The sequence below is a fragment of the Centruroides sculpturatus genome, unplaced genomic scaffold, assembly GCF_000671375.1.
Source record: "Centruroides sculpturatus isolate CEXI.00-Female unplaced genomic scaffold, Cexi_2.0 scaffold47, whole genome shotgun sequence".
In the NCBI taxonomy this organism is placed as follows: domain Eukaryota; kingdom Metazoa; phylum Arthropoda; class Arachnida; order Scorpiones; family Buthidae; genus Centruroides; species Centruroides sculpturatus.
Genome location: NW_019384385.1, coordinates 1,115,016 through 1,125,334, shown reverse-complemented (window position 1 = coordinate 1,125,334; position 10,319 = coordinate 1,115,016). Strand labels below are relative to the sequence as shown.

The 10,319-nt window shown below is 33.1% G+C and overlaps 1 protein-coding gene across 4 annotated transcripts in view; it reads right to left on the bottom strand.

Moving 5' to 3' along the window:
- Positions 1-902: 902 nt before the first annotated feature.
- LOC111618055 (BTB/POZ domain-containing protein 2-like) overlaps positions 903-10,319 on the bottom strand; it is a 15,056-nt gene continuing 5,639 nt past the window's right edge. Inside the window, exons 1-4 of one of the 4 annotated variants that reach the window (XM_023359479.1) lie at positions 9,527-9,715; positions 7,419-7,460; positions 7,097-7,347; positions 903-2,042 (exon numbers count right to left, since the gene is read on the bottom strand). In XM_023359479.1, the coding sequence (XP_023215247.1) occupies positions 971-2,042; positions 7,097-7,347; positions 7,419-7,445 (1,350 nt within the window). In that variant the 5' untranslated portion in view covers positions 7,446-7,460; positions 9,527-9,715 and the 3' untranslated portion in view covers positions 903-970. Of the gene's footprint in view, positions 2,043-7,096; positions 7,348-7,418; positions 7,461-7,647; positions 7,721-8,366; positions 8,653-9,526; positions 9,716-10,319 lie in introns of those variants that run through there. The other 3 variants (XM_023359482.1, XM_023359481.1, XM_023359480.1) reach the window with 3 other exon arrangements.

Here is a 10,319-nt window from a genome sequence, read left to right as displayed (position 1 = left end):
TATGGTGTCAGAGTTTGTGGTCTAATTAAAAACTTTAATGATAAATAATACAAACAAAACAAAATATAAAGAATGTACTGAATTGATTATCAACTTAAGATTAAATAAAATATAAGATTATTTAAAAATTTATTTGTTATATTGAATGTTATTTTGTATTTAAGTGCAAAATGAACAAAATGGTGGTAGTAGACCATTTTATTTCAAAGCAGAAAGGATAATTTACTCAGGACTGAACACTTACTTTGTTTAATACCTCATGATTGCAGTTACATTTGAATATCATGTAATATAAAACATACCTTGGTCAACTGCATCATCATGAAATAAAGAATCATTTCATTCATGTTTTTTGCTCATTGTTTCATTTTATACAGAGATATACTACATAGTAAGTGTCCATTTCCAAGTGAGCTAACCTGTATGAAGTAATGTGCCTAAATGTAATATATTCAACTCACTCAAGCAATGTCAAAAGTAATAATTATTTTCTGAATTTGACATTTAATAAGTTTAAAGTAACTTGAATTCAGTGTTCAATCAATCATCTTTGTTACAACACATTATTTTGTTTTTGATTAAATTTTGTAACTGTTTTAAATTTGTATGTGTTTTTGCTTCATTCAATCTATTAATCTGTTGAAATACTTTAGCATTAGGATATTATCAAGTATCATTGAAGATGGTTTTGGTTTATTGCAAAATTATTAATAATTGGCCAAATTAATCAAACCAGTTAAATTAAAAAAAAAAAACTATATCAGTGCATCCTTAAACTTAAAAAAAAACATTAATTTTATGTCTAAAAGTGAAATTTATTTCGATTTAAAATATAATTTTAAAACAAAATCTATATTTAAAGATTTATGTTATTGCATTTAAAAGGTGTATTATAATTGCAAATAAAAATATTTGTTTATAAGAATTATTTATTTGTTTCTGATTATTGATTTAGCATTTAATTGTCTATTTAAATATAATAATGCAGAGAACTGATCTGATGAGTTTCTCTAGTTTCTAGTATATTATCATAATCAAATATAAATTCGGCATCATTCTGTTGAAATTTACAAACTAGTTCTTGATATCGATAAAGTAACATGGGTGCAAGTTTATCAACATTTTGTATTTGAGCTTTAATGTTCACAATTTCCCCTTCTTTTATTAATACAGGATAAGGAAAAGCCAGAAAAGGTTCTCTATATTTATTCAACTTCATTTCTGCCAAATATTGTTCAGATTTCTTTGCACTTGAAAGCTTAATTTGAATAATTGTTCTTAATTCTGATTTCTGAATATACTGATTTTGTTGAAGTACAGATAATGTTATTCCCAATATAAAAATGTCAGATTTTAATATTTGAAATGTTATACTGAAAACATCATTTTCTTTGAGTGTTTCTGATGGTTCTTGGTTCCTAGATAAGTAAGGTCGACAAGTAAAATATTGTAAAAAGTTTCTAGAAGTCAGTTTGCAGTTTAAATATTTTGGTAAACTGATTGTTGCTTTAGGTATAAGAAGTTTCAAAAGTATGGCATAAGCTTCACTTATGCCAAATAGATTAGTATCATCTATTATTTTTGCATATTCAAATGGATACATGGTTAAAAATCGAATATGAGGGAGTAAAGGTTTAATTATATTCCGAAGATTGCTTTCTATATCCAAGTTTTGTCTTATGCATTCTTCTCTACTCCAGTTGACAATGGCAGTAAATAGATTATATTCTGAAGTTAAAGCCATATTAGATCTTTTCGTGATCATAAGTATTGTTGATAACTGGCAATGTATAAAGCCAGCTGATTTAAATACTTTTGTAGGATTCTCACTGATTATAACTAGGCATTCATATAAAGCTTTTGACATTTCTGTTTTGCAAATTAATTCGTAAATTTGACAGACAGATTCGGTAGTTATCCTGCTGCTAACATAATCTTGACATTGTTTCTCCATAAATGGTAATCCATATTTTTTAGCTGCACGAAAAGCATCTATAGCTTGCTGAACACTTGTCAAATTAATGCCATCCGTGTATAAAAATCTGCAAAGAAAAAATAATTTCAATCTAATTTATTTGTAGAACAAATACTTTCAGAATCTTTCTAGGAACTTCAAAAAGAACTAAGAATTATATTTTTAATACAGTACTTTATTTTAAATAAAGGATTACTTTTATGTATTAAAAATAAAAAAAGCTAAGCTTTAACATTATGCTTCAAAAATATATTTTCTTGATTAAACCCCAGGATTCAAATAAACAGAATGTTGAAAAGTATGGGAAACACATTTAAGTACTGCATTGTATAGGGGAATACAGTTTAGAGTGACAGATAAGGAATTTAACTAAAATTCTACTTCTTCAGATTGTCTAGAGTCAAACAGCACATTTATTCAAAGATTCATAGAACCATTTTTGGAAAATTGAGCAAGGGAAGTCAAGATGAAGTTCATGAAGTCAAGAGCTTATCAACTGAAGAATAATTAGGAAAACAAATTGGAGATGTCGAGTTTTAATAAGAAGATGGTAGTCAAGATCCTGATTCTGACAACCACATCGAAACATGCAAGAATGACAAAATGTAACTAACATACTAAACAGAAGATGCTAAATGGATTAACTGTGAAAACAATAATGAAAGATATATACCAGTAAGTGATTTATTGTTGAGAAAAGAAAAAAAATATGATGAAAAGTATGGATAAAAAAGAAAAGTGTAACAAAGAAATTAAATTAAACTAAAAAAAAAATAAGAAATAAAAGAATAATCAATTGGCATTTAAGCGGGAAAAGTCTTGGATAAATTGGAGTCGCTCGTTAAAAGCAGCTGCATTTGATATTTTGTCCAGTCTCCACTGAGTCAGCCAGTCGGTGAGTTGCTTGGCATGTCTAAAAAAACATATATTTGAAGTAGTTACATAAAAGTTGAAAATTTCCGATGGGATGAGAGGAAGGAGTTGGGCGTACTGAATGTTGACGAAAGAAAATGACATTTCCTTTAAATCGGTGCAGGCCCAGGCACACAGTTACAGCAGAAACAATCTAGTGGGGATGAGGGATGCAAATCTGGTTCCTTTTTCTTTGAACTCTGATAACTTTTCCGTAGTTCAACCAAACTCTGGAACAATATTAAACAACTGTGTGGCTTTATATTCCAAAAAGCAGCACCCAAAAATATCAAAAGACTTTTTAGTTATTAAGCTTCAAAGAGCGAAAGTCGACACTTTTGTTTTTTTGAATATATCTTTTCTCAGAGTTAATTATATTTTCCAAAAAGTAATTCGTGCACATGCCAGGGTTCTACTGAGCATTTTGACACTAAAATCATCAAAATCTAACATGGAAATTTAAAAAAGAAAAATTGAACAGGAAAGTGCAAATGCTACCCCAGAAGCGTGGGCTTCGCCCAGGCAATTAACGATGTCTCCAAAGTTCAGCGAATTCTTCCGCGAGAATAAGTTATGAGGAAACAAGGTCCTAGAATATAATCTAGGACCTTGATGAGGAAACACGTCAGAGATGCGAGTGAATGGTGACGTGACCGAATGGCTCCGCAAAATGCCACGTGACACGCTTCGTGCCCGTCCGCCATCCAATGTGCCGCTCCGCGACGAAAACAAGCTTGAACAATGTCGTTTTCAAATGGTGCACACTTGGTAAGTATTCCTACAACTTTTTTGCTTACAATATATTTTATATGGATCATTCCCACGAAATTATACGCGTTTTGGAAATGTTTGAGTCAAACTAGTCTAGAATCGATTAATTTTATTGAAGAAAACCTTTCAAACTGCTGTACTCCCTAAACTGCACAAGTGCCATAATTTTTTGTGTTCCGGAAATTCCTATCGAATATGTGTCCGTTAAAACAAAAATCAAGAAGAAACAACGTAATGGTAAGAAACTATAATTTTACCAAATACAGTACTGTATATAAATTATTACATAAACCAGTGGTTCTCAACCTTTTTTGTTGATGTACCCCTTTAGCCCATTAGTTGTTTCTCAAGTACCCCTTATATTTTTGTATGTAAATTTTATAATTACTACGTTACAGCCCTTATAACTGAGCACCATAAAAAACTGACTAAATAACTATAACTAAAAGTGAATTACTTATTTCACGTAAATAATAATAAATTTAATCCGGTACATACATTTATTTATTATTATTTGGCAAGTATGTTATATAAAATCACAGAAGTCATTTCAACACATGCATAAATTACATTTCCTAAAAATAAATAATTATAATTAAGAAAATTTAAATTATTCTATAATAATTTCTAACAAAATTTAATGGGATATTTGTTGCGATAAATTTTTTTTCTATTCTAAAATTAATGCTCGGTTAAACCGTAACTTTACTAGACTACAGGTTCACTCGGCACTAATGGCACAAATAGACAGGTAAATCAAGTGGATAAACAAGTTGTTTAGACCAGTGATGGGCAAACTTTTTAAAGAGCGGGCCAAAGGAAAAGAAGAACACTTTAGGCGGGCCAATATAATTGTAACCTAGCGCTGCATCTGAAAATCCAGGTGGCGCTATAAAAACATGTGCAGGCCGTCTGCCATATTTCTTTTTCTCTCTTTCGGCTACGCTACGCACGACGAGTGGATGTTCTGTACCGAAGCATGCTTGTAACCGATCGAGCTTTTACTCAATAAGTGTAAAACAAAATTTTGTACATGATTGTAAATAAACTTTCATGGTGAGATATAAAGCTTCGGTTATTTTATATAATCAACGAACACTCAAGTTAAGTGGTGCATCAACCACCACAGCCTGTATTCTTTTTTACTCGTCAGATTAGGAATAATGTCGCGCGGGCCGGATAGAACATTTCAGGGGGCCGCATCTGGCCCGCAGGCCGTAGTTTGCCCATCACTGGTTTAGACTGTTAAAAAGGAAATCGGTGTTCACACTGGGATATTTTGAAGCAAGTTTTTGTTATTTCTTGTTTCTTGTGTTAATAATTTACAGCAAATTGATTAACATACGCCATTTTATAATGAAAGATAGATGTACTCCTTTGATTTACTCTCGTACCCCTAGGGGTACATGTACTCCCGGTTGAGAACCACTGACATAAACAGTAGTAGTAGTAACAACTTAGGCTTAATATTTTTCAATAATGATAATATAGCTGATCTTATAGCATAACTTAGGTATTATTCATTTTCTATTCATTGTAAATTCAAAAATAAGCTCGTTTTGTATTTTACAATTGTTAATTTCAAATGCAGGTTCTTGAGAAAGTTTTATTAGAGTGATACAGTAGATCCCCTATAACACTGTAAATAATTCCGTTTTATATGAATTCCATGTTGTACGAGTCACTTAGATTTTACAAATACGTGAGCCGCTCATAGCCCGGCACACGTATTTGTAAAATCTAAGTGACTCGTACAACATGGAATTCATATAAAACGGAATTATCAACAGTGTTATAGGGGGTCGACCGTATTTTTAAAAATTGGTCTTATAGTATAATACTGTATAATACTAACTAGATTGATGGCAGGATGGAAAAGTAAATTCACACACCTGTCACTCTAGGGAAATTTTCACGGGTAAGTTAACCTGGTATGTTAGGTCCTCATTTGGGTGGTCTAATGACTACTTTTGATAATATCCTTCGTACAACACATTCCTACAACACGGTTTTGCTCTAACATAGTTCGAGAATTGGTGAAATCCCCCATACAATGCAGTGTTCTCTTATTCTAGCTCTCCTACCGGTATAAACCAAGTGTTGCAGTTGTTGGCGATAGTACTAAATGAACCTGACTGTCGCTGGGTTTCGTTTTTATATAGGAGACATTCCAATTTTCAACGCTGACTAAGCGCTGATCTCAACATATATTGAACGCTACTTTCCAATGAATTATGAGTAATTTTTTTTAACTCTTTCTGCCCCGTGGGCACTAAGAGGGCCTCTTTTTGCAAGCCCATTATGGGTTCGGCCAGGCCCACAATAGGGCTGCCGGGTGGTGAGGGACGGGGCCTGACATATCTGAACGGACCACCCTCCGAAAAATTCCTGGGGATTTTTTCGACCCATTCGGATTCGAACCCGGGTTCCCCAGAGCGGTAGACTGCCACCTTGACCGCTCGGCCATCCGGCCGCTAATTATGAGTAACTAGCAGACCCCACGCGTTGTTGTGGCTCAAAATGTATCTATTATAAATTTATAACACTTCCCCCGTGGGGGGGATTTTTCGAAAAATTTCTTCTTAGTGTACATTCTGTTGAAGTACCCTATTAAAACGCAATCAAAAATGCAAAAACCCGCATCTAAAATAGTATAAATAGAAGCAGAGTTCTTTACCGTAAGCCTTAATCTTAACCATCTCCCTTCAGTGGGGTTGAATTTCGACACGTATATTATATAAAAACACGTGCGTATTCGAATGCAGCGTTGTGTCAAAATTTCAAAGGAATCGGTAGGAACAAACGAACATTACATTTTTATTTATATAAATAGATAGATGATGATCCGCTTTAGTTCATTTTCACAGAAAAGCATAATGCCTCACAGAAAAGCAAAATTAGGGTGTCGTACTCGTAGCGCCATCTGTGGGCATAAAAGCCTTAACCGTAGATGATATCATTTAATTTATATGAATGTTTAACGGAATAACATACAGCCTATGTCCACCCTGAAGTTCCATTCTAAATACTGGTGAAAGAATTTTTGAAATCGGATGAGTAGTTTCGGAGATTACCTGCTGCATACAAACTTACATACAAACATTACCTCTTTATATTAGTATATAGATATAGATTGGTGCGACATTTTTCATTCAAATGTCGCACCAATGTTAGGCACTGTCCATAAATTACGTCAGAATTTTTCTTGAAATTTTTTACTTCTCCTCTTCTCTTCGGACTTCCAACAAAACTGAACCCCCCTTAAAACCTTTATCACTCTGTGATTAATAGGCACCATAAGCAGAAACGAAACATACAGAAAAAATGAATAAACGGATGTCCTCTGAAGCTCAACCCCTTCCCTTGTCATTTATGGACAACCCTTTGACCGCATATCTGAATATTTTAATAATTCACAATTATGATATGAAATTTTACCTCAGCATTGTCTCAAATCCTTGTGATGAGATATCGGAAATATGAATTTCTGCATCTGTGTTGAAGGAAAATAATGACTCAAAAATGGCACTTCTGGCTGATAAGAAAAATTTGTGCGAAAAAAATTTCTTCTGTGTTTTATCTTCGTCTTCAATAAGAAAAACAACATCACTAAGCACTTTACTATGATATAAATACAAGAAAGTAGATTGAACTGATGATTGATATTCTTGCCAATTTTCTCTTTTAATCTAAAAAAAAATTAATTTTCACAATTATTTTCAATTAAAAAAAAAAATTGAAAATATGAAAACAAACTTACCACTTCTGTTGACTCTCCTCTTGCCATATTAAAAAGAATATTCTAAAATTCAAACTTGAAAATGTTAATTTGATTTTTTAGTAATAAATCAAGAAACAAAAACTTTATAAAAGAAAATAATTAAATACAGTTAAAAAATTTGTAATTTTACAAAAAATTTTTATTTGAATTGCTAAAAATATACTTCTTAATTAACTCAAGAATCATTTCTGCAATTAGAAAAATTTACCTTTAATTTTATGCAACATCAAATAATACTCGATAACAAAATGCCGATCAAAATTATTATGTAGTCGACATTGTTGACACCTTAATAGACATCATAACTTGAGAATAATATTTTTAAAATGTCTAAATTATAATTTCAACAGTCACACACGACCTTATTAGATCTACCATTTAAATCAGATATGCATTATTGAAATGCACACACAAACAAATTAAGTTTTCTATAGAAATGTATTAAATAAATTCCACTGGTTAGGGGATAACACGTCTTACACGAACATTTACTGTACCGAAATAAACTGTGACAAAATTCAACAGCTTCATAAAATTACCGATTTCTTCGGGGCTACGAAAGTGTTTTTTTTACACTTCTTATATAACACTTAACACGACAACAAAAACCTGTCTTAAGAGGACGCATACAGTACCAAAGGCTGGATGGCCGAGCGGTCAAGGTGGCAGCCTACCGCTTTGGGGAACCAGGGTTCGAAACATCCCCAGGAATTTTTCGGGGGGGGTAGTTCGTTCGGATACGTCGGCCTCGTCCCTTACCACCCGGTCACCCCATTGTGGGCCTGCTAAAAAGAGACTCTCTTAGTGCTCACGTGATGGAGTGTTAAAAATTGATAAGTAGTCGTCAGTTCTGCGGTAACGATCGACTTTGCATGTCGAAATTATGTATTTAGCAGAAAAATTTACACGTTTACACCTCATACCCACCGAAAACGCTCGATATCGTAATCATCTCACATGCTTGTATTCTGTTCGAATATGACTTCTGTTATTTCTTCGTCTTGGACGTTTAGTAAAATCATGCGAAGGCGTCTTCCCTCTGACAGTTTACATTTAATTCTGTCCTTAACATTTGGTAACGCTTCTATCGCGCTACGAAGGGTTTACTCTTTCCCTTAGCATTGCTTACACGGAGACAGAGTCCTTCTCCTGAAACGTGTCTTATCGATTTCGCGTTTGCTTTTAAATTAAGCTTATTCGGATGAACGTTTGCTATAATGTGTTTGATGATTTCTTCCACGTCAATCTTTTCCTCTGAATTCTGTTTCGGGTAAACAATCAAAGCAAGGTTACTCCCTGGTTTTTCAGTGTTGATTTTTTTATTTAGGGTTATTGCGATGACTCTAGTTATATTGCTGGGTTTACCGTTTGTACGGGTCACCTCATCAAAAGTTAGATGAGGAAGGTGTTCCTTGGAGTTTTCTCCTATTGTTGTAGGATCCTTCCTGTTATCCTACAACAATAGGATTATCCTTCCTGTCCTTCTGTATGATTCCATAAACCTGGTTTAAGGCCGCAAAGAGAAGGGTGGCCTGTTTCAATCCTTTAGTCCTTGCGGACAGTGACATTCGAAAATTCCGGGAACAGGTCCAAGATCGCAGTCCTTTTTAATGATATGTTCCTCTGGAGTTTCAGAAGGATGGCTTAGGGTGGCTCACAAAGATCATCATGTAGCAGAAATAGGGCTTTAACAGAAGCTGACAGACTAACCGGGAACTTGCAGTTATTGATAACAGCCGGCAAAATATCAATAAAACAGAAATTGCATTCGAATTAATCAAAACTCTTAAAACTATGGAAACGAACATTTCGTAAGTATTTAAAAGAGATGTTCTATTTTTTAATAAATTAAATATGCTTTTAAATTAAAATTTAATGAAGTAAAAATTAAAAATAGATTGAAAGTCATAACAAAATTGTAAGTAAATTTTTGAAGAACGAAATAAAAATAACAAATGTTAAGAGGATTTCAATATGATGGAGAATACGAACAATTAAGATTTAAATAACTGATTTTAAAATATTAGCGTGTAATTAATTTCTCAAAATTTACAAAATTATTATTATTATTTTTAATGTAAACTTACGGTTTATTCGTTTCATTTAAAGTTTAGCTTATCGATGTTAAAATTTCGAATAGAAATGTTCTAATTCTTTAAACTTAAGTATTGTTTTATGGTGAGAGAATCTATGGAATTTCTTTATAAAATGCTTTTGCTCTTTCGTGGATAAATATGTATTTCACTTTGATAAAATCAGATTTAATTTTTAAAATGTTTTAAACTATGTCATAAATTTGATTAACGTAAACCAATATTAATACAGTAGAGCCTCGATTATCCGACCCAATTGGGGACTGGGGTTGGTTGGATAATTGAAAAGTCGGATAACCGAAAAGTATGAAAAAAATCCATTATTAGTGTAGTATATTATTATATCCCATGTAATTAGTATATCGCTATTAACCTATTTCGCGTTGAATTTTCATCGATGTTAAGTCTAACAAAATTTTTAAAAATAATAATTGTCGCTATTGTATCGTTAAAAATTAGAAAATTAAGCCTCGTTTAAGGCCCTGTACACACTAGGCGTTTTTCAACGCGCGTTAGCTCGGCGTTCGACGAGCGTTAGTTCGGCGTTTAGCACTGGCTCAGTTTGGAAATGGACGAGAAAGTAATTGATTGTGTGTGCTCCTCCATCGTCGCTATAAGGCAGCACATATATCTCAAAGCGCCCATAAAGTGCCCGCAAAACGCGCGTTTTAACAAAAATCTATAAACGCGCGTTTAACGCGCGCTTGGCGTTTGAGTGTGTACGGCTACATAGAACTCTTGGTTCTTTAAAACGCGCGTTGAAAAACGCCTAGTGTGTACAGGGCCT